The following is a 26,017-nucleotide window of genomic DNA, read 5'->3' on the forward strand; positions in this document are numbered from 1 at the left end:
TCAACTGCCCTTCACTATAAAATGTCTTTAGAAAGAAAGCTACAGGAAGCAACCCCAGTGGGCTGTGGCATAACAATTATAACTCAGATGCTGAAGCAGTTCCTGTCCCCATCACCTGCAGTTCTCTGGGTAGACCATAGCACCCCTGGGCACCTCCAATAACGCCCAGGAAGTGGTCCTCAATGTGGCATCCACCGGCACCCACAAACCTTTTTTTTTTTTTACCATCCTTTTTATTTTCCTTTTTTAATATACGCACATAGATTTCTATATACCCATAGTAATGAATACATATGAAACACATACAATTTTCTAGCAATTCTACATAGGTTTCAACAAAAGCAGACCAAATATCTAAATAAGAATCCATTTAAAGGTGGCATCTATATTCCACCTGTTCAAATATTGAAAGCCTTGTAAGGTCCTCAGTCCATTGTATTATAGGAGGTGTTTGTCCTTCCAATCTTGTAATATTAGTCTTTTAGCTGTCAAAAGCTCTAGGAGAATCCAGTACAATGACTATTTTTTCAGATTTCCATGAAGCAGGTAAATAATTTAAAAGAGTGTGTACATTAGTGAATATTAAAGACAGTTCCAATACAAAATTTAATAAGCTCCTACCAAAAAGAATCAGCTACTGGATATTGTCAAAACATACATTTAAAAGAAAACATATGTATTGCACCACCAGCGATTACATGAATTAGACAATCTCTTATTAAGGGGATACTGCAGTGTCCAAAAGACACAAAACAAAAGTTTTTGCTGAATAAGATGCAGCCGAAGATCCATAGACATGAGAGGTAGATGCCAAAGCAGCGATCCACTGATTAGGCATTTTGTATTGGTGCCCACAAGAGTTTCTGACGTCCCCAAATGTGTCCATGGGTTCAAAAAGGTTGGGGACCGATAGCATAGACATTTGGGGCCCCTCTAGGCTGCAGGGGCACAGACTTCAGCCCTGACACCCAGCTTTAGTTGCACCATTGTAGGGACCTTATGTAAGCTACTCTGGGAGCCTTGTCAGCTGAAGAGCAAAATAAAAATGCTAACAACAGCAAGACTCCCGCCTGAAACACTAGAGCTGCTGCCATTCAGCGTAGACAGGATTGAGCTAGATGGACCGGTGGTCTGACTCTGTATAAAGCAGCTCCCTTATATTCATATTCATGTTCATATGCAATAAATTTTTCATCTAAGTGGTGACAGATCTTCCCTCACAAAATAATCTCTGTTTCCCTAATTATATTGGTCTTACTAATGAACTGACATCCTATTTTGTTGCACTGGTGATGAAAAGCCACCTTCACATTTTAATATGGATTATGGAGCCACAGTTTACTATCGCAGCAATTAAAGCAGGAAACAGGAAGCAAGGAGGAACGTGTTTCCTCGATTTTTCATTTAATTGTTGGCTAAAAAAAATGCCAATTACTATTTCCTGGAGAAGGGCTAAAGATGGGTATTTCTCTGACCACCACAAATAATTTAAATCAGAATTTAGACACAGAACAGCCAGGATGATTTTATTTAAGTTACCAAGGAAAAAAATACAAATATAAATTATTTATTTAAATCAAGTTGCCTGTTTTGAAATTCATATATTTCCTGAACCACCATGCAAACTAACTGGGTGCTGCAATAGTTAACACATAATGATCTGCAACTTAATATACACATCATACAATTTAGAAGTATAATCCAAAAGCTTTGCTCTTGCAATCCACATGTCCCCTGCACTGCAGGAAAGCCAAAGAAACAAAAAAATAATAATCCAGAGACAGAACATGAAAATGAAAACAGGAGAAGTTTGCTTAGACAGAGAATGTTCTGCACAATACTGCAGCAGTTGAAAGAGAATAAAACAGGAAGGTGCACACTATACTCAGGAGACAGACCCTTCGCACCAAACGTTTGTGTTATTTAGCTCTACGGAGGTTCTGAATGATGCATTGTGTAGGTGTAGAACCCATGTTTATACCTGTACAGGGCCCACCAAAAAGAAAGTCTAAACAGACGGATCAAGTTCTGTTTAGCTCACTCAGTGCACATGCAAGAATACTAAGCAAGATTGACTATTTGAAGGTTAAGCCTACAACCTTATGTGTGTTTATTCAATGGTACTTACTTCTAAATAAAGTGGGACTTACTGTCAAATGTACATGCATAAGATGGAGCTGTAAATGTCCAGAACATTTCTGAAGCAAGGACTTAAAAGTTATTTGAAAAACAGTGTTTCTCCATGAGATGGAAAGTACATGTTTAGTTGGACAAGTTATTAGTATTAATAATTTGAGAACTGAACACATTGAGGGCATAAAATAGTTACATATATTGGCTCAGTGAATGATCCTGATGATCTTGAATCCTAGTGCTTGTAACAACTTCCTACACTCTGGGTTCGGTAAGAAGCTCCTACACTGCAACACTGTGACCTGGCTTGCATGACACGATAGACCACCATGGGTTAATTTACCCATGGGGCCTGTTCTGTTGTGTTGGGCTGGGTGCCCATGGGAGCCATTTTTGCATGGGACCATGGGCACCTGCCTTGCCGTGGGTTGCCGTGTCATGTGAACCCAGGCAACAGGGGTTGTTTGTGGGTTAGACAACCCTAAAATAACACATATTGGAGGATTGTCTAACCTTCAAACAAACCCTGCCATCTGGGTTTGCATGGCACAGCAAGCCACGGCAAGCCAGGTACCCATGGCACCATGCAATATTGGTGGGTGCCCAGCATGATGCGACAGCCCCCATGGGTAAATTAACCCATGGTGGGCTGTCGTGTCTTGTGAACAGGTCATTAAGTCATGCATTGCATTTATTTATGAAGCTTTTTTCAGATCAGATACTTTCCCACACAGTTCTCTTTTACATGTTAAAGCAGCCTTTTAATTCAATCTGTCTGACAGATAGCCATGATTCAGTTTTGAGATGTTATAAGCATAGACTTCAATAAGCTTGAATTAAATTACAATTTCATTTTAAGTCAGGTCGTGTTTAAAAAGAAGATGACAAAGGGAGTGTACCAAAAAAAAGGAGAGAGAAAGACTCCAGAGTGCACTGAAAAAAAATATGTGGCTTATTAGGTCCAGTGTATTTCACATGAAGACTTTTCTTTAGGGGCACTATAAAAAATGAAATCACACACATCCTTTTGATAATTGCAATAAGGCAATTTTTAAAAATCTTCATTTAATAAAATATGAATAAACAATGATAAAACCTATATAACAGAAGAACCTTAACAAAAAAGTTTAATTATAACACAAATAAAATGTAATTCCATTACTCTAGACAGACTACTAGCTAAAATCAAAATACACCATAATTGCATGAAAATACCTTTAATCATGACTGAGAAATTAAAAAACTCACTGCAAGTTGAAATCTCATGACAATTCTTATCTACATGCCTTGTCATGTATCTCATACAAACTAAAGTGGTAGAAATGTAACCTCCTGGTGTTAAATTTAAATAAATTGTATATAGTAGAACAAAGCAGCCTTCTATGTTACCTGTGTTCTTTGTTGCAAAGTAATTCTTGTGAATAAAAACCCAGAGCAGCCTTTATACTCTTGGATAAATGACCAAGAATTTCATTGGTCTATGCTACCAAATAAGAAACAATGGGGAGACACAGGAAATGGATGCTATAAACCTCAAAGCACAGCAATTTAATACATAGGCTTGTGGTTAAATAAACTGAATAGTACTGCTAAAGACCTAAAAGGGAAACTCTATGCAGTAGGGAAATTCTGAGAAAGGTGGTGTGGTGAAGGCAGAACAAACCCTGAGGTGATATGTCCTGAATGTTGGTCTAAATAACCCAAGTTTTATTTATGGTATAATTAAACTATAGTTAGTTAACCTTATATTATTTTATCAATTTTGTTATGGTTTATATTTTTTGTCATTTTTGAGATTCAAAAAATTGTCTTATCATTCAAGTTTTTTAAATGAGTATATAAGATTTCTTCTTTTTTTTAAAAAAAAAAAGCACCCTGACACAAGCCTTATCAGGGTCCCTGAGCACACTGAGAATTCTACTCGCATTCAGGTGAAAGCGAGTAGAACATTTCAGACCTTGCTGATTCAACATGGCAAGGTCTGAACTGAGCGGGGTGGAGGTGGTGCACCTGGAGATGTAGGAGACGGGGTCAGCATGCACAGCTCCATCGCTCTACTTGCTTTAAGCCCTCACGCATTCAAGCAAATGCCTGAACAGGGCTCTCGTCTCTGCTAGAAATATGTTGGGCTTAATCACATATTTTTGGTGGACCTTGGAGGCTGTCTTCTTGTTGTTTTCACTTTTCTTTTCAAAAAAGATACATTTACTATAATTATAAGTTTAAAGGGAAAGGAATTAAACACTTTAAAAAAACCAATTTTTATCCATCCAGGGAAAAGCACACAATAGTTCTACAACTTCAGCATCTCCACTCCAAAAAAGTATGCCACTAACAGTCTCTTGCTATATCTTATAGCATATCGTACTAGTACTTCTGTCTTTTATCCATCAGGATAAGCCACTAAGTGAAACAACTTCCCTTTCCTGTCTACACCTAGAATGTAATATATCAAGATACAAACTTCTCATTGTGCTCCATTTCAGAACGTTTCTTCAGAAAAAAGGCAACATATTCACATTGACTTTCTGTTCTATCTTTCAACACAATCCTATGCATGTCCACTTGGAAGTAAATTCCATTAACGGGATTTACTCTCAAATAAGTGTGTATAGGACTGCTGCCTTAATATTTTTATCACATGTCTTAGCATAATTAGGCAGACATTTTCCTTTTCCATTCAAGTAGGTGCAGCAAGTTCTTGCACAAAGGAATACTGTTTCTAAAATTACTTTTATGCCTATGGTTTAGCTGACATAAGGGAAACCAAAGAAGAGACCCATGTTCACATAGCCTCCAAGAACAGATATAGCATCCTGGAGTTTTTAGACTTCAAACTGCTAGTCTGAATTTGCATAACACAATTATTCCACTGGTTTTTCACAGCACTGCTAACCTGTAAGGTATCAGAATAATGACATTTCAAGCAGACATATTCTGTTGATAAGGCAACATAAGGAACTGCTTCCTTATGTTAGTGTAGAAAATACAGCCTCACCTGTGGCATAGTAAGACTAAGCAACTATTGCACATCTAACATTCTGTCATAGATTATTTTGAACTCCTTAACAATTTCCCATTCCTGACATAAAACAGCACAAGCTTGTCTTGTATTGACCTCAGATCACCTATCCTAATTCCCTATCCCACCCCAATTGTGTTTAAATACTATGAATTTTATACATGCAGAATTTGAAGTGGTACCCTTTTGTGGCAGTGCCAAATAATACTACTGACCCATTTCTAAATCCTAAAATTCCTAGAATCACATTTTTTTTCTGAATACCTGAAAAAACCCCGGTGGTACAGGACCTACTGGCATGCCATCTCCTGGGGGAATGTTTCCTAGCACTGGACTGGGAGCTGCTGCAGCGCTCTGAAAAGAACAAAGGAAAAATAAACCTTTGTCATTGCACAATAGGCATAAAATAGTTCTTTATTTATGATGCTTATATGCCGCCCAAAAGGAGCTCAGGACGGCTCACACAATAACAAAAACAAAATAAAACCAAAACACTACTTTGACCATGGCATGGCAATGCAGAAAGTAACACTCTCTGCATGACATTTTTCATAGTTTCCTCCATTGTAAATCATTAGTGCTCATTTTCAAAATACACAAGTGATACAATTAATTTAAATTCAAACCATGAATAAATGGCTACCTTACACTTGCACATGGAAGGCAAATTTAGGAATCAAGTATTTTATAACTCATTTAGCTTAACTGGAGGCCAGTTCTATCATGTATTTGTATATGGTTCTATTACAACTCACCCACATTTTTAGCTTCTGCCAAAGCAGCCAATATTCAAAGAAGAATGCTATGAGGAAGATCCAGACAGATCTTTAACTGAAGACAAAACCAGACTCGCATGTGAGATCCATGGTTGGATCTCCTACATTCTTTTCTTTGTTTAAAGCAGCTGCAGTAAGGAATTGGTACCCATATTATACCTATCTCCTTCCCCCGCCCCCATGAGTAATGGCAGCTTTGTAGGTGGAGGTGTTAAGACGGGGGAATACAGGAAGGAGGGAAGAAGGGAGTGTGTGGAAAGAGAGAGAGAGAGAGAGAGAGAGAGAAGGGTTAACCGATGTTTTCTAGGACTAAGTCCTGATACATGGTCCTGATCCAGCTTAAGAGCTACAATAGCTGCTTTCAGGCAAAAAAACAAAACAAAACCCCAAGATCTTGGGAGTTTTAATCATAAATCTCACCCATTACATCTAGCTTGGCCCTAAATCCTACTAATTTAGGGGCAAGCTAGAAGATACTGTGCCGCTACCAAATTCAAGTCAAGCTGAATTAATGCAAAGCAGGGGCTGAAAACTAGGTAATTTAACATGCTGCATGGGTGGGCAGAGTGGAGGGTGCAGCTGCACCCTGCCCATAGTTTTCTCTCCAGCCATTGTAAAGAATTTTTACAACATTTCAAAATTGAAAGTATGACAGAATACTGCTTATAGTTTTGCACTTGATGCGTAGACTGAGTGCTTTTTTTGTTTTTTGGCAAAATTGTTGTAAATACAATTTCATCATGTTAAAAGCTACGAAATGCTTTAAAATGAGCTTATAAACAGATTAATGTTGTGGGTTCATGTTTCTCCCATGCCTTTTAGGAATAAAAGTTAATTTTTGGATCAAACAAAAGAAATTAGGTTTCCTAAGTGAAACAGGGGATGAAATTAGCTACCTCTGGAAATCCTTCAAACTGAGTAAGTAGGGAATGTAGCTCCTGATAAATCACAAGCAGAGAGTTACTGCAAAAATAAAAGTGGAATTGTTACTACTTCAATGCATTAGAACTCCCATTACATTTAAATGTCTAAAAGTCTTCCTCCCAGCAGAACGTTTAGGGCCTAATTGTGTAGGGCTGAAACAATGGAAAGACATCTGATACCAAAATCCTATGAGTATAAAATTTAAGGAGATTTGTTTTCATTTTATTAATGAATTTCTAATATCTGTCCTATGGAATACAACTTACTGTAATTAATATAACTGGCCACTGGATGTCACTTTTGCACCCAGTATATAGAAGTAAATTGTAAATTAAGTTTTCATATTGGGGGCATAATACACAACTTATGGAAGTGTGCTATGTAATTCTGAGAACATAAGTAAACTAATTTTGATTAGGCTGGCCCAAGGTGATGTTTTTATTTTCCCGAAAGCTAAACAAAAATGGAAAAAACTAAGTTCAGGTTCTACAACACTTCTCTAACTACCGAACCAGATGAAGACAGGCATCTATTGGTCAACTATTTAATCACTACATTATGCAACCCCTATCTACTAAAGATCTGAAGTAGCATGAGTCTGTATACAGTAGCAAGGTCAGACAATATACAATAGAGGCAAAACTGTGTTTTGTGATCTTGAACTCTCTGGTTATTGAATACATTATAGTAAGATCTTTTAGTACCAGACTTTATAAAGTAATCTGCAATATAAACATGCATACTCAAATTAAAAGCAATCTGAATTATAAACTATCTTCAACACGCCTACAATAAACTACAAGATGTTAGAGTAGCTCCCAAAGTAGCAATTTGGCCATATGCCATTTCAAATATAATGTTCAGAGTTCATGGGTATGTTTTTAAAACTCCATGAGGTGGAGTTTGGAAGCTTTTGCTTCTGTTTTAGATAAATTGAATCTCACTGTATCATTTCAACACAGACTAACTGTGGTTAAACTTAACTATGATTAGTTGAACCAGGCCAACTTCAGACCATAGTTTATGCTGCTAACGCTCTTTCTCATAATGCTAAACTATGGTTTAGCTTTATGTCTGAATGCAGTCTTTAAGCGCCAACTGCAAAATTTTCTGGATAGATCTGTAACCCGGCACTTAGATTTATGTTTGGTCCTGTTCATAATTCCAGCTCTGCAAAAGCTGTGTGATGACTGGTTTCAATGGGCAGACATTTGCTTGATTAGTTAAGAGATCAGAGTTCCAAGCTACAATTTCCACAGCCTGTCTTACACTACAGTATATGAGAAAATGACAGAGCAATGGATCATGCCTCCATTTGAGCTGGGTGTTCCAACAGCAGCCGTTTGGTATGACAGTGTATGAAATGTGAACACCACCTTCAAGAACACAATTGACCACTCTTAGCCACATGGTCACTATGCTTTGTATAAAAGGATTAATACTGAAGTGATGGCACGATTTAGTTTGTCTGTTCCTTTCATTGTAAAACAACACACTGTTCTGAAAGATCACTTTCTCATAATAACTTACACCTATGAGGAATAATCTTTTGCAGGGCAGAATGGGAACGCTTGTACAAAGATAAATAAAACATAGCAAGGAAAAACCACACAAGGAAACCAGAAAGAAAAATGGAAGACACACTTGAGAGAAGCAGCATGTTTACGAAACATCTTAAATAGATCAACTTAATGATGACATACTTGCAAGCAGTAAGCCACTACTAACAATTTTACAGATTTCACAAAGGAAAATTTGAAGAGTATAAAAATGTGTTAATTGTAAAATTAAGATTGTAAGATTACCAGGACAAGGCCCTGTGATACTTTACATGTTCTGTAAAGCATTGCATACAAATCATACAATTATACAATAATAAGCCTCAGAATATCATACCATGGGTAGCATTTGTAAATAACTGAAATTATTACAACTCTAGCTATAACGCAAAGGTCCTTGGAAAACAAGCTTCCTGAACTGCATTGAAGAAGGTAACATGAACAAAAAACAAATACAATCCATGGATTTCACAATGAAAATAAACTCAAATTATGGTTTAATTGGCAGATGGTTTATGGTAGAAAGGAGGGTTGAGGAAGATTGCTGGTTCTGGAAATGTTAAAGGGTTTACATCCAAGTACTTGGCTGTGACTGCATTGCAAGGTTGTCTTGTTTCCATTTTGACCAAAGTGGTAGAAATTACAGTAGGGTCAATGCGGGGGGGGGGGGCAACCATTCTATGCCAGTACTGCTCTTGCCACCTGTAGGGTACACACGACTGGCACAGTGCCAATCCCAAAGGTTGAGAGTGCACTGCAACATATCTGAAAGCTGTCTGAAGTGTAAACAGTAAACAAGTAGTTATGATTTCATAACTACTTGTGGACTACTTGCACTGCAGACAGATTGGTCTTGTTTACACAAAATCAGTTTTTGATTTACTTGTGTTGAAACTAGGTGCGAAACAGCACATAAACCAATCTAGGTTTTGCTGAATCCCTAGAAAGCTGGGTGGAGTATGAGATTTAAAAGGACAGTTTGGGTGGATGAGAGTAGAAGCTGAATCCTTATTGTATCCATGCTTTTCTCTAGAAGACATTTTTAGGCTTTCCGCATTCAGTTGGGTTACTTCCCATAGAGAACTGGCTTTAAAATGTAGTTTCATGGAGCAAAAAGCACGCTGGGGGGAAGGACTAATCACACCCCTGAATACTGTGCTTAAAGCTCACCCCAACCCTATGATTCCCTATGGCAGCCTGATCCTGAAGAACAGGGTTGCCACTTCTAGTACTTCTATAACTTTATATAAGAGATAATTCTGAGATCCAACCAAATAAAGAAAGAAACTTTAATAATTATGTCAAGGGAAAATGGAAGTGGGGGCCTGAATGCCTTTCCACACCAGAGCCTGCTTTTCTCCTTAAAACGGCTTTTAACTATTTCTCCCCCAGCAGGAGTTATTTCTGATCAGAACCCCAGTGGGGAAAAATCTGAGTAGTGCAGATGTCTTACAAAGGGTGGTTTACAGCTTGGCCATATTAGAGAGAAGGAATTTGAAATGTGCCCTAGGTTATATAATGAAACCTAAAGTGTGGTTGTTGATTCGCTATGAAAACAATGAATTAAGGCCTATGAATTAAGGTTTGCTACCATATATGCCATATTGCAGGTCAGCCAATTCCTTCCATAATGCAATGATTTGAAAGCTCATTATATGGACTATGGGTACATTCTGCTGCCTGTAGTAGGATTATACAATAAAGGTCAGAACACAGTAGTCATTCTCTGTTCACATGAAGGAACAATTACCATGTTGCTAAGGGAAGAACATTTTACAACAGGAACAACATGCCCAATATGGGGGGCAGAATAGCTGTGCTATTGCAACACAGTAGATTTTCAGGTACAGCCCAAGTAGCTGTGCAGATGAAAAAGAAGCGGATTAGAATTTTTCAGAATGCATTTCAGCATTGGGGTCTCTATGTCCTTTAATCTGGCCCCATCCTTAAGCTGAGAAAAACAGATCAACAATGCTACTGTAGTAAGCCAGCAATATAGCAGGGGAAAACAGTATTCAGTTCTTAAGCTATAAACTTTCACTTTCTCTATATATGATGGGAGAGAGAGGCAAAGAAATCAAGAAAATAACTATATAAATAAAAACCTATGTAAAATGTTGGAACAAAAATAAGCCTACCCATCTACAGTAACAGATCTAGTGGTTTCAGAAACTTGGCCTATCAGCTAGCAAAGAATCAATTATTTGCTTCGTGCTATTTAATGAAAGCTTAATTACTTTAATTAACAAATGTAATTAAGTTAATTAATGTTATTAAAGTTACTATAATCCATTATTTGATTATGGACCAAGAAGTGTTGATTTTAATCTAGAAGGCCTACAAAGCTTTAGAATGTTGCAACCTAAGGGGATTCTGTTTTCTGCCACAATGACCACACCAGTTTACGCGCAGGAGACATTTGCCAAAGTATTATTCAGTTGATGCAGAAATGGAATAGCTAAGGTCCAGCTGAGTTTTTCTATTTATTTCTGAAAAAGTTTCTAGCACTGAGGTTTCTAGCACTTCTTCCAAAGTCAGGTGGAAGAAGGGTTGAGACTTGATTATTGGTTGCACTAGAGTTGAGACATATTAACGTTAAGCTATTCAATAATGCCAGTGTGTAACATGCAAATATACAGATTTTTTTTTAGTTTCTTCTTCTAAAGGGAAAAGGAATATTTCCAATTTTCTTAATGACATATTTAAAAGAGCTCCCATACAGCGCAAAGGTAATCCAAATTTGATTTGTAAACTCTCAAGTGCAATAAACTCATATTCACCTTAGTATATAGCCACCTTTTCTTAGATCTATGCTTTGGGGGGCAAGGCAGGCTCCTTTTTGTGCTCTGAAAGGCTGACACATGATAACATGATCATATTAGGTAATAACTGCTTTAACTGACTCTCATTCAACTAACAAAGCCGGAATTACAGTCAGTCTTGTTCTGTTAGAACTTGTACACAAATGTGAAAGACGTCAATAAGTACTGTTATATATAGCCTTAACATCATCAAAATTCAAAATGTCAGAAATAAGAGAAGCAACTGCATTATTTAAATATACATAGCTTGCCATTCTATATAAAACAGTAATTTCACTGAAGTATAATTCACTCTTCAGCCTCAAATACTACAGTATAAATAGCACTGCCATTTAAGATTGTTGCATACTCATTTTATAGAAAAATCACTTACTGAAAATACTCTTCCATTATGTATGTAGATGCCTTGCTTAATCCTAGTACATAAAAGCACCAATAAAAAAACTTTACTTTGGAAATAATCAAGAATAGCCGAAATATATAGCAAGAATGGAGAATGCCTCACAATGAAATGCCACCGCAGTAAGTTTATATATTGGCTAATGTCTTAAGACTATACCATAAGATGTTCTGGCACAATGTGTGAGATCTTCTGATGGTGCATCTCATCCCCTAACATCCCCCCTAAGTACTTACCTAGGTCAATAGGTGATGCACTAGAAACCTTTAGGGATGTAACACCAGTGCTTTCCCCAATAGTTAATATAAGAGGAGTTCCTGAGTGCTCTCCCTCTATTAACAGATGTCTTAAAACATGTGAGACAGGTTGGAGCATATTTTTCCTGTTTCTCAATGTAGGTTCAACAATCACAGTGCTAACTATAGTTTCCATTGTGGCAACTAAAGCTGATTTGCAGAATCAGAGTGGCACTAGATGCTATTACTCTACAGCATGGAGTCTACGCAATGTAGTGAGTAGAGGTAAAGTACTCCATTTTTACTGAAATATCACACAGGTCCAATTCACATAGCTAAATTCATCGTGGTATTATAAACGGTGTGTAATGGAGATAGATGAACTTAGGAACACAGTATTATAGTTGTCATATTCGCAGTACTGATACGTTAAAGTGTTAAAGACACTTAGTGTTAGAGCTTAAAAATGAACTCCCATGATACTTCACAGAAATACATCCTTCCCAGAAGTAACACTTGCCCCCCCCCCCCCAGTTCTTTTGAGCCCAAGAGTGTTTCTCTCTACTGGAAACCACAATACTCAGAACAATATTTTCCTCCAAGCTGCACCACAGCGTCATAACTGCTGAAACTTACAATGTAACTTACCATGGCCTCCTACTGAAGTCATTGGAAGAATTCCCCAATTTTTTTATGAAGCTGGACTGCACCTAATGACTTCTAGTTAGAAGATTCTAATATTCTATTTGACATAGTTTGGGATAATTTTAAGTATTTCTGGTTAAACATAAATACCTTATCTGTTATGACATGAAAATGTATTTAGATGTATAACTTGTGCTGTCTATAGGGTGAATTATGCATCTATTTACAAACTTATATTCAAAAAAGTGGTGAAGAAAATTAAGTTATTTTTGCTACATGAGGGTGATTAGGTTTATCACAGTCATTGAAGCCTCTGGCAGGGAGTTTGAGCCCGGACCTTGTAGTAGCTGTTTTTATTTCTAAGAATTCTTTAATTAAATTATTTAAAAGCCTCTATTACTAGCACATTTGTGCAGAGTTTAATACATGGAAAATAAACTGCATATGAAGGAGAAATATTGCTTACCTGTAAATTTCTACTTCTTGAGGAGGTAGTCATAACATCAGGATAATCTTTTCTTTGCTACAGGCAGAGTCAAGTTGCTAGGCTACTGAGAAGAGGGGCTACCCAGCTTCCCAGATGGAGTGCAGCAAACTAAGACCCATTGATATCATCAACTGTATCCAAAATGCTGTGTTTCTGAAATAAAACACTCAGAAAAAATAGGAAGACATCCCTGGAAATTGAAACTTTTTCATCTCCAGGGGGGAATCTTCACGGCAACGGGTTTAGTTCGCTCTCCACTTTGTTGTGCTTTTTACTGAAGCTGTATCTGCTCCATCCAGGGACACATGGTGCTTGAAAATCTGGACTATCCCAAAGCTAGCCTGGGGCTCTGGGCAGGTCACACGGCAGTTTCCCATGAACTGTTTGGGTGGCTACTGGGTGAAGTCTCATCTGTGTCATAACTTAAGAGAGCCTGTTCCCTCCCTCCCACTCTTGCCTTGTTCCACCTTTGTTCCTGCTTTCTCTGGTCAGTGTGTGTGTGTGTGTGTGTGTGTGTGTGTGTATCAGTGCCCCCCACCTCCCCAACCTATGCCCGACTCCCCACAATTTGTTTTTAATTATTTTCCCTCCAAAACCGAAACAGCACAATAGTGACAGGACTAAATGCGCAGAACCTTGTTTTCATTTAACTTGGGTTGGTGGAACCATCAAGTGGAGTAGCTCCTTCCTGGGGGGCTTTGCCTTGCCTCTGTAGTTGTGTTTGTGCCTTTCAAAGTACTTTAGAAGGTGCACCTAAAGTGCGATTTCACTTAGCCGTAATTGCGATCAGCACTACTCAACGTCCCACTGGTCGTGTGGTGTAATTTTGCTGTGGTGCTATAGCGAGTATAGCTATTGCTGTACAAATGCGCTATTTCGCTGTAATGCTATAGCGAGTGTACGTATTCCCGTATAAATGTGCTATTTCTACTAGCTTTTTAAATGTGCAATTGTGGAATCCCACAATAACTACTTTGGAAACTGTGATCTGGCTGTAGCTCCCTTGCCTAGAATGGCACATGGGGGCACTGTGAGTCTTCACTCCCTCAAGGCGCTTTTACCAGTGTAAACCTTAGCCCTTGAAACCCTCTCTACTAGCTTGCCTAATAAATACACTTTAGCATGCTCCTGCAGTAATGACTTTAAACATCCAAGGTCTGATACACTTTCCAGTCCGTAGGCAGCTGTGGTTGGTGAAAGTGGAGCACTTACTTCGAGTTCATGATGTAGCGCTAATGCGCTATTTCAATGTTGCGCTTTTATGCCTTACTTTTTAAAAAAGTTAGAGGCTGCCTGGCGGAGCACACCTATACTTTGTGGGGATGGCCACCAGAGTTTAGTGGTAGGCAAGGTGAAGTAAATACCATGAGGCAGCTCAGAACTCCTGAATGGCTAACTGCAAAATAGAGGAAACATCAGGAAAACACAGGTGGGGAAACACTGGGGAAACACCCCTTGACTGGGGTCAGTGAGGTCACAGCCAGGTGAAAAGACACATCCCTGGGCAGGGCCATCATGCTGAAGTAAATGCATACCGCAACAGAAGCATAGACAAGCTGAATTAAGGAAAACAACCTGACTAACAGTAGTCTCAGAAAGCTGGTTTTTCCCATGCAAATCTCTAGGGTGGCTGTGGAATAGCCACAATGTCATGTGCCCCAAATGACCTCCAAATGCAGCAAACATGCAGCAAATCCCCCGTGGGGGCAATCCCCTGAATCTCACAATTAAACTGCATGTTTCAGAAGGTAGCGTGGGATGACTGCCTTCAGAGAATGGGAATTTACAGAACAACTTCTCTTTTCCCCAGGGTACCAGGACAAGGCTGTGATAATATCTGGGGTACACGAAAACAATATCACCCCAGGCTTGATCCCATAACAGAAGCTTGTGGGCACTGCTCAGTCACATCCTCCTGCCAAATGTTGCTTCTGCAATGGAGTTGGCAATAACTGCTTTCCCCGATTTCGGAGGCAATCACTCCTCTAACAAGTAGGTGATGGTCCCCTGAGGGGCAACATGTTATAATGAGTAACAGTACTACCCTATAAACCCCATTAATTCATCTGGAAATGATGAATTGTGGCACATGCCTTCCAAGAGGGATGTTTACAAAAATGACAATCTTCTACATCAATCCAGAGAGAAATTCTGGAATACATCAATCCAGAGAGAAAAGAGAACATGTAGACTAGAAACATCTCCTGCAACCACTGGAACAAATTTACATGGGCATGTAGGGAAGTCTAGGTCTCAATACCACCTTGTCCTTATTAAAGGCACATAGAACCTTACTAGATAACAGCACTCCAGGCAACGAACACACAAAGGCAGGAGATATAGCCACCAGAAGCACTGTTTAAGGGTTAGCTACTGTAGTGGACTGTAATAGCCATGGGAATCGATGCACAATATTTGAAGTCACATGAAGGGGATCTTTAAGCATTTGAAGAGTTAATAAAAGCTACTCAGCCTAGGATATTTCACGCTACCTTCTGGAATGGAGCAGCAAGACCAACTGGCTGAGGATCTGCCTGATGAGCCCACATGCTGAGATAAGCTCATTTCCATTATGTGGATTGCGCAAAAGGTGGTTAAAGGCACCTCAAGGTTGGTTATAACCTTGAAAGATCTTATGCCTTTCTAGTTATTATATAAGCCTTTGCAGATATGTTGCCCAAATAGATGAGAACTGGTAGCCCCTTGATACAAGAAGCACTAACCTAGCTGCCTTCATTGCCTTCAGATTATGCTTTCCTGATGTTTGACAAGGTGCTATGAGGAATCCACTTCTAAAAGGCGATGTTCATACTCAGGAAGGCTGATATCCAGGATGAGCAGGATTCTCTGTGGATTTCTTATAAGTAGCCTATGTTGAATCTGGTTGAAAATAGACATCAGTGTAGAGATAGATACCCAAACATTCATGATCTTATTCTGCAGACATATTTAATCAACAATGTTGAGCTGAAATGGAGGAAGTGTCTCACTTCTTGTCACCTAGCATTGTGACATCCACCTATGGCCAAAGGACAATCATAGCCAGAGTTCCGATCTTGGTTATTGTCATCAACAACATCATTTTGTTTTGAATGTGGCATTCTGGTCTCTGCACAGGAGGAAGAGAATTCTTAGGTTGATAATAAAACAATGATCTCCCAAGGCAGGCAAGAAAGGTCCTGAATATCCATCTCCCCTAATATTATTTCTTGGATGAGATATTATCTGGGTAGGGAAAAAAACTAACTCCTAACAGGCCAAAGAAGTTAATTAAGTCCCATGGTAAGGTCTGAAGGCAACAAGAAAACAACCTTGCTGGAGCTAAGCAGATCTGGATCTGGTCAGGGCCTGGATGGGACTCACTCTGGGAACTCTATGTATGTCAACTTGAGTTTCATGCTAGAAGAAAGGTGGGATATGAAATGCAATAAATGATAAACTAATAATTTTCCTAACTCTATAAAAACCTTAATTAGCACCCTCAGGGTTTCAGAGACTGATTGGTTAATACCACAAACATTTCCAAGTGAGAAAGTTTCCAAAGCACCAATACTCACTGGAACAGAGGCTAGGGCTGAAGTGTTCAGGATATAACTATATGTGATTGAAAGATCTATACATGCCACAATGATCTTGTGTGATCTTTAATATAGCAATTGTTACTTCAGGATGAAAATTCTGAAAGCATCTCCCTTTTCATATGCAGCGACTGAGTCTTTTGAAGATTAAATTGGCTTGAACGACCCCATTCTTTAGGGTGTCTATGCAATACTTTACTATGCAATACTCCAGTAAGATGTTGGATCACTGACATGAACCTCTGATATTTAGACAGAAACCTACTTCTTGGAGATCACTAATTTATCGTGACAGTTTTGTAAGGCAGTTTCCTGTACCATCTGATTTGATTCCATGTGATGTATCCATTTAATGCAAGGTACTCAGGAATTATAGTGAGCATTAAGAGTATTTTTCATTCCTTATATGAAGGGTGTATAATTTGCAAATGTACAGGTAGCATACAAACATATGGGCAGCTTTCTTGCAATGGGAAAATGCCTTCCATCCCCCTAGTTTTCACAAGGAATGTATCTTTGTTTGGTATAGCCTTGGCAAAAGGAAAGAAGGAAAAGTAAAAGAAAAATAATAAAGTAGAAAACCTCCAGTGCTACAGTCAAAGCCTCTAAGGCAGGAATAGGCAACCTAGTACCCTCCAGATGTTTTGAACTACAACTCCCATGAATCCCAGTCAGCATGGTTTATGATTAGGGATTATGCTCCAAGACCTTTAGGGGAAATATACAGAACAGGTTGGTAAGTCTTGTATTAAGGTCTCCTATCTGGGTTTCTGCTTGCCAACAAATCAGTGGAAAGGCATAAATAAGGAAAATGACTAAAGAGAAATGTTAAAGGGAAGATCAGTTATGGCGCACTGGAGCAGAATGCTTGACACTTTGCATTTTCACATACTGTAAAGAGATTTCCCAACCCCAATCCCTGAGGATGAGGTAGTTTAGTAATTTTCTGGCCACTTATATGGAAGGAAGCTACCTGAAGATTGACTTCCAACAGCTTTCAATTAAAGAATATTTTAATTTGAAGCTGGAAAGCTTCATTCTAATCTGGACAGGCACATCTGATGCCAACATATTATTCGTTAACAGAAAAATAGAGAACCAAGTACTGCAGGAGCTGCATTCACTTTATACCCTTTCTACCAAAATATCCCAAAATGTTTTGTACATGAGTGACATCCTGTTAGTGATTGCCAACAATGTTCTGGATTCAAGGCAGGCCACTGTGGGAAAGGTCGTAAAGTGTTTAACAACTGATTTAAACCCACATAAATTAATAGATGCTGGATCACTACAAGAAGAATTTTCAAGAAATGTAGAAAACATTGTAAATTATTTAAAGTCCCAGGTAGTCCATCTGCAGAACTTAAGACAATTCTGGAACTACTTATAGTACTATATTCTGTCTAAATTTGCAGGGGCTGGCTTCTATTTCGAATTTGCTCTTAACTAGCCAGCTCAGCTTACATGGTTCATTTCATTATCATACTGCACTGAACCAAACCATCCTCACCTGCTTAATTCCAACTTTACTAAACTGCAATGCTATAAAATGTTGATTGAGATGCAATCTATTCACATTTTCAGAGTTAAAAGTAATTTTAAAATATTTGATTTTTCATGTTCTGGATGTAATTCATCTTTTTTGTTCTATACTGTGGCATGATACTATCAGTGTATCTTCTAAAACTATAACATTATGAGAGTCAAAGTAAATGTTTCACCACATTACACGTATCCTGTGCCTAAAACTATTTTAAGGTAACAGAGAAAATAGGTTAGTTTCACATTTGTGCATTAAATGAACCTCAAAGAAGAACCTCAAAGTCCAAATGGAAATCAATTCCAAAAACATTAGCAATGTCCTCAAACGCTGAAGTCCAAAATTGTTTTTAGTTCTCAAAAGACTGCTTGTTTGTATTTTCATGAACAAGCCAATCTATCATTATTACAGGGAAGATTAAACTGCACTTTTTTAATTGACATTCCCTAAAGAGCTGCTTCGCTTACACTGTAAGTATCTGAGGATGCCTACATAGACCTTGCCCATTAACAACTAAAGCTATATTTTACTGCACAATTCCAAAACTTGCTATATCATCAGCCTGTACATGCTTAGGGCAGGGTGCACCAATAGCTACCGCAGTAGAATGCAACAGTAGCATGCTCACACTGTGATGATAACTGAGCTAATTGGTTATGATGTCAACATATTCCATGGCATTCAGTTAATCTTACCAAAAAATGATAGTAATTGAAAAAGGTTTACAGGTACAGCACTATAATATATAGCTAGCAATTACAGACAAAATCTTTACTTCACACAACATACTAGCAAAAAACCCTTCTCATTAGTTGTTTACAAAAAGGGTTTGATCTAGACAACCAAAAATAGAAAACCAGTGTTTATGCCTTGAAACACAAGGGCTCAAAAAAAGATTTTGGAGCTTTGCAGCCAACATCCATGTAGAATGTTAAATGGGGAAAGCAGGGGAAGTCCCCCTCATAAACACACAGCTGCCACCACCACCCAACCCTAACAGGGTGCCAGTATGGCAGAAGCCCTGTCAATATTGCCACTTATCAAGTCAACAGCAAGAGTGGAAGGGCCTGTGTTAAACAAGCATAACCCCTCCATTTAGTATATCACACAGTATAACTGGAAGCAGGGCTGGCAGTAGGGAGTGGGAGGAAGACAATATACAATAGGCCTGGATTACATGATCTTGCTGTGTGAGCAGAAGCAAGGATAGCTGCCTGTTCTCTCTGACGGCAGCCTGTCCATGCACCTTTCTGAGGTCTTCTAGTGTCAACCTCTGGGGCCTGTGCAGAAAGATGGAGACTGAGGTGTGTATGGAATTGTCGACACCTTTTCTCACACAGAAGGCTCTTTAGATCCAATCCATAGGCATTTCTTCATAATTCTGCAGCTGGAGAGGCAGAAGTCTTTACCCAAGTTCAGTGGGAATTGATGGTCACCAAAAAGGAGGATCCACATTATGGCACATATTAATATGTTGCTCTATAATGTACTACAGAATAATAATTAAGACTTCAGTTCAGACAACCATTGCCTCTCATGTTAGTCTCAGATGGCCAAAAGAAAGAAACTTCATGGTCTGGAAATAACTGTGGAAAATTATTGAAAATTCCAAACTCTCATACAGACGGTTATTAGAGAAGTTCAAATTTACTTACTGAACTCCCAAACAAACATGTCATTTCCCCTAATTCTATGACCCAAGAGTGGTTATCTGTAGGGGTTAATTCTCCTTAGAGAATTAATTATACAAGTTTTGTAACATTAAGCACATTCCAGCTATAATTAGAACTTCCAAATTTTATGCATCAATATTTTTTTACATTTTTAACTACCACTGAAGCCTTAAATATTCAGCATCTACATCTTATGAGATGTATCTCATACTTTCATTATTTATCTCAAGTAACCATTTCCTAAGAGACAATGATAAGCTAAAGAACCTGTTTTAAGAGTACACTGGAATAGTACCATATTGTTTAAAGTCAAATTGGTTACATAGTTCTTATTAAATGGGAAATACTTTTACCACCACAGATTGGTTATTTATGTAAAAGTGATGTACCAAGATGGCTTACAAGACTTTTAATACACATGAAAATACAATTAATACTTCAAGACATACACTGCAACCAGCTAAATCTTTTTTTTTCAGGTATAGCACTATTCAACCAAATGCAGACTAATATAAATGTTTTTTCAGAGGGGTTTTTTTTTATGTCAGCAGTGATGGTCATATGCATCTCCCCGGGAAGGAAATTTCAAAGTGTGGGACCACTACTAGAAAGCCCTATCCCACCTAATGGCTCTCACTAGTGGGCCAGAGAACAGGGCCTTTGACACTAATCTTAATGCTTGGACAATCTCATAGAGATGTAGAGCCCTTCAGATAACATGGTCCCAAACCATTTAAGGCTTTAAAGGTCAAAACCAGCACCTTGAATTCAGCCTGAAAACAAATAGGCAGCCAATGTAAATGATACACAATAGGTATAATATGATCTGAGCACTTAGCTCCCACAAGTATTTTACTTGTCACATTTTGTACCAGTTGCTGTTTCCAAGATCCAAATGCATAGCTGATTTGGAGAAGTAATCAAGTGTGGTGTAGTGGTGAGAGGGCTGGACTTAAACTAGCGAGACCTGGATTCAAATCCACACACAACTGTGAAGATTACTGGGTAACCTTGGGCTAGTCACTATCTCTCAGCCTACCCTACCTCACAAGGTCGTTGCAAGGATAAAAAGGGCAGAAGTTGAACCATGAATGCAATCATGAGCTCCTTGGAAGAAGGGTGGGACTAAAACCAAATAATAGTAAAAATTAGTCATCACTCTCTTTGTTTTAAAGGCAATAGTAATAGTAGATTTACTTGCTTATACAAGACAAAAAGGGCTCTAACTGAACTACCTGTATGATTCTTACTGAGATATCTTAAAAAGTCAGGGGGTAGATTTATGTACAAGAAGGTGAAAAAATAAACAGATCACCATTCTACTTGCTTAACTCTACCAAGTACCAAGAGTTATGATAATATACGATAATGCAGTTCTATAGTAAATACTGTAGAAATAATGCATATTTACCCCAACAGCCTGGTTTTAGCACCCCACATATGATCCATTCTGCAAGGCTGAAAGCAGACATGAAAGTGGTCTGTTGTCATAACACAACTGAGTCAGTGCTGCATGGGTGAAAGCAGCAACATGCACTAATGCAAGAATTGCACTGACACATCTCAACCATGCAAAGCCTTGTACAAGTTTGATGTGGGTAGAGAGATGGTAGTGTGCAAGGTCAGGGTGTCCAAGTGGCAATGTTAAGTACTAGTCATCTATATCAATAGGACCAGTAATGTCCCTTTGTGACACTGTAATTACAATAATATGAGTGCAAATAGTGTAACTAGCATTCACTGGTGGATATACAAATGACAACACTTTGCCACACAACAAGGAAATTATCTTGCACAGCTTCCAAACTCAATATGGGAAGTGGGCAGAAAGCAATACTGTAACTATGAAGTGCTTTTGGAAGCAACACTATCAATGCCCATTAAAATTGTGTGCTAATAACCAGCACATAATGCAAGTAATGCTGTGGCAGCAGAAACCCATACATGGATGCAAGGCCTACAATACCAGGTTTAGTATGAGGAATTCCATTTTTTACCGAACACTATAAAACATAGTATGAATGGCCATTGCCAGAAAGTTATAACTGCACAAAAACTTAGGACGGGATCTTCAGTAAATTGTTTTTATGTAGTAACAATATCTAGAACAAATGAAGTCTCAATTGACAAAAATAACTACTATGAGACAGCACTTCTATGTATGTAGAAAGCGTGAACTTTTTGTGGGTCTTCACTCTATTAAACATACTTTGAATGTCTAACATCTCTAGTCACTCAAGGTGTTTTCTCTGGGAAAAAAATATGCAGACATTCCCAAAGGGATAATACCACATTCCCAGATGAGGAATATTCCGTTTAGAAACAGAAAGGAGAAGGCAAAATGTAAGTGTCAGGTAACGTTCGTTCATTACTATCTGTATAAGATATACATTCTATAAATGTTTTAGTGGATCTCTTTTATACTGACTGGGAACTAAAACGTTTTCAGTTTTACTCTGTAATATGTAACATTTAAGGTGAAGGTGCACAAATGCCCCATTCATCTGTTTTTTGCATTCTTACTGAACCTTCATAACAGCAAATCATCAACGGACAATCTAAAAATATATGTCATGAACCTGATTACAATTATGAATACAATCCATGTAAGCAGGCTCCAGGATTACTTCATATAACAGTAGATATTCTTCTGAAGTAGGAGCTAGATGGTGAATTTTCAGTTAAATGGCTCATAGTTGTCAAGTAACTGTATTCAGAACACTCCTCATGCTTACCCATTAAAATGCTTTCCCCCCATCTCTAAATGGCATTATACAAATAGAGACAAATATTTTAACTATTTTGTTTTGGTATTTAAATATTTTAAGAGACCTCTAGATTTGTGCAGACTTTGGTATGGTTCTTAAACTATCAGCATTAAATTAGAGGAATTATAGGTTTTGTAGATTAATAACATGGGGTGGTTGTTGTTGTTTTAAAGGAGATTGGCTCTGGAAAGGCTGAAGAAAAACAGAGTGCAACAGAGCGTATTCATTTATCAACTTAAACTTCTCTCATCTTATTTTCCTCACCCCTCTCTCTCCATAGGATGGTTGTAGAAATGTTGATGCAACCCACGCTCAAGATGACAATCAGTGATTTAGGTTAGAGATATGCTAATGTATTTCATTGTGTTTTCCACATTGAGAAACACTCACAAATAAAACATGGACACATTCTGCAGTTTCAGATAATACTATTTTATGTAACTATACAGCTTTTTAATTTGAACACAATTAATAGTATTACGGAAACACATGTTTTTCATTTAGCTTATGATAAGTCTAATCACAGTATTTGTATCCAAATACTTCGACAGTTTGATGACCTAGCCAACCAACATCTTTAGTAAAAATTGAGCAAGAGACTTGAACTTTTCAAACAGTTTTAAAGCAATATTGTTAGCATTGATAAAAGTGAACTCTATATCCTTTTTGATTTGTACTTCATGCGTATGACATGCATGGAAGAGATGAAATCCATGTCTCATTTCTTTAGCTTATGAATTTTGTTTTTCTGTTTTGTAATTTTCTTTAGCAATAGCGCCCCATTTTCAGAAATCTTGCTAAATTCCAAATACAATTTAAGCTTCTCTTAACAACAAGTTTAATATTGGTTTTCCTTTCACTAGCTATACTGTCAAGTTACCCTTGAAGACGGTTCGGAAACTGCAGCTGGTACAGAACGCGGCGGCTCGCCTCATTAAAGGCAGCCGCCGGCGAGATCACATCACTCCAGTGCTGAAGGAGTTACACTGGTTACCAGTTGTTTTCCGGGCCAAATTCAAGGAGTTGGTTTTGACCTTTAAAACCCTATATGGTTCCGGCCCAGCCTATCTTCAGGAGCGCCTCCAGCAACACCAGACAGGCCACTTAACAAGATCAGCCTCGGATGGCCTTCTCTCTGTCCCATCAGCCAGGACAGCTAGACTGGTGGGGACGAGGGAGAGGGCCTTCTCTGTGGTGGCCCCCACTCTGTGGAACTCCCTCCCTAGGGAACTCCGTCATGCCCCCTCTTTAATGAGCTTCCGTCATGCATTAAAAACGTGGTTGTTCAGGCAGGCATTTGGGGTGGGTTAGGGTATTTTTTTTAAAAAAAAATTATGGTAAAATTTTATTGTTTTAAATTGTTTATGGTGGGTTGTACATCGCCCAGAGTGGCTGGGTGACCAGTCAGATGGGCGATTAATAAATAAATAAATAAATAAATACCACTTAACCCAATCTGTAAGAAGTTGTCAGCAATATTGCCAGGGAGCCACAGTAAATTCTTTAAACCTGTAGTCTTTTTTCTTACCTGCTAAAGTTGTCATTCACTTCAGGGACAGCCCAGAGCTCTCTTAAAGTATAGACTGAAAACATTCTTTTGTCAGTCATGGAAGCTAAAGCACTTTAGCCTGTTGAGAGGGGGGAAATCCCTCCCGCCCTCTCTTTTAATCTTGCATAACAGCCTAACATTACAAAGTAGGTTCTCAGGTCAACCAAGGAAAATGTAAAATGCCAGCCTTGAACTGTTATCTCCCTTATTGATAGGAAGAGATGATAAAATTAATAATCAATATTGAATTCCTAAACTTTGAAAAGTTTAAACAGAAAGATACACAAGAAAAGTGAAAGTTGTTTTTTTTAAACTTAAAGATGTGGATATGCAGAATTAGAAAAAAATAGTTCATTGTCCACAATGTATTTTATATATTGTATTTCTGATTGAACAAGCAAATGTTTTGTGCATGCTAGTGCTTTCTTTTCTCATTGTTGGTTTTGGCTGAAGCCACCGTTACAACAGGAAATAAAATTACATTAGTCAGGAAGGAAGCTAATGAGTTTTCCCTCCCTCAAATGCCATTAGACACTTCCTGAAGAAAGGGGAAGCACATTAGTTTAACGACGATGGGGCATAAGGAATCAAAAGATGCTGCTGCCATTTGATTAACATTTTAAGAAATGGTATTAGCAATGGCAGCTAACCAATCATAACATAGTTCCTTACAGTTTTCTCAAGTGTTCAGCTACTAAGATTTTATATGTCTTAAGCAATACACCCTCTATGGGGCAGTACTGCAAAACTGAATGTCGTGCTAATTTTCTATATTATTTTAGCATTACTATAGTTTAAAGCAAAAGTATTTATAAGACCCACAACTTTTTTAATTGAATCTGGACTTCAAAGATTGTAGAAGATTTTTTCCCCCTTTCACTGCCACTAACAGTTTTTACTTTAAACATTTAAAAACCTGATTAGTTAACTCCATAATCTATAAATTATTTCCTGTCACTTAACTTCGTGTATCTCTGCTGCCACCTCCATCTCTTTACCCCATATGACTTTCGGATCTAATTGCTTCCTGGCTGGAGCCATGATATGATAACACTCAGGTGGCTTTTTGCATCAGAAATCTCTTAAAACAGGGGTGCTCACATAAAACTGTGGGACTGATCAAGATTACAAATTACAGATATTATGTTTTCATTTCAATATAGTGACATGCTCCTACAAAATGCACTTTTAACATTATGCATGAGTAATATACACTGCTGCTTTGCTTTGTACAGCAGTTAAATTGCACAACAAAAAAGAAGGGGAGGGCTTCTTTTAGCGAGACTATTCAAAAGCAACAAATTATGAGGCTTAATTTTAAAAAGGGCAGGAAATCAAGCTGTAACACCTATACATTTTAGTGCCCTGTAGGTAAATATGAGCCACATTTCCAGTTTGTACCTACAACAAGAGGGATTAAAGTTGAAAGTAAAGTTTCACAGTTTTTCATAGCATGGCAGGAACTGGAGCTTTTAGAACATGTAACACAATGCAAGACTCCTGAAAAAATGGCAAGATAAATTAATTGTACAAGACAAAGAAATGTCTGCAGAATAAGGACTCACATATTTAACTCGCAACTAATTCAGTGGCTAAATAATAATCCTTTCAAGTTATTTTTCCTGGAGAAGGTATGGACTTACTTTAAATATATATATAATGGCAGAACTTGCCTTATTCCTGGGGTATTTGGTATTGGGTGTCACTATCTCTAAAAAATTGGGAATCATCTTTAGGAACTATGGGGCGCAGAAAGCACCTTATGCAAATTGAAATATCCCCAAACTGAGAGGAGAAACTTTCCACAAGGTGCATGGGAAAACCATGTTGCATAAAGAGAACTTTACACATGGCTATCTGAATCTTACTGTATGGAAGTTGATAAATTGAAATCACACCCTTTTA

At 38.1% G+C, this 26,017-nt stretch overlaps 1 protein-coding gene across 11 annotated transcripts in view; it reads right to left on the bottom strand.

Annotated features, from left to right (window-relative positions):
- Positions 1 to 26,017, bottom strand: part of SSBP2 (single stranded DNA binding protein 2) — a 195,374-nt gene that overhangs the window by 85,470 nt on the left and 83,887 nt on the right. For 7 of the 11 annotated variants that reach the window (XR_014787643.1, XR_014787644.1, XM_084833578.1 and 4 more), the window contains exon 5: positions 5,420 to 5,509. The exons of 3 other annotated variants lie outside the window; for them this stretch is intronic. Coding sequence is in view for 6 of the 8 variants with exons in the window: in XM_084833578.1 (XP_084689704.1) it covers positions 5,420 to 5,509 (90 nt within the window). In the remaining 2 variants the exon portion in view is untranslated. Of the gene's footprint in view, positions 1 to 5,419; positions 5,510 to 6,827; positions 6,895 to 11,194; positions 15,707 to 26,017 lie in introns of those variants that run through there. One more of the 11 variants, XM_084833577.1, reaches the window with a different exon arrangement.

This window comes from Heloderma suspectum, chromosome 2 (assembly GCF_057233095.1).
Source record: "Heloderma suspectum isolate Gila_16-S chromosome 2, 16-S_ref, whole genome shotgun sequence".
Classification (NCBI taxonomy): domain Eukaryota; kingdom Metazoa; phylum Chordata; class Lepidosauria; order Squamata; family Helodermatidae; genus Heloderma; species Heloderma suspectum.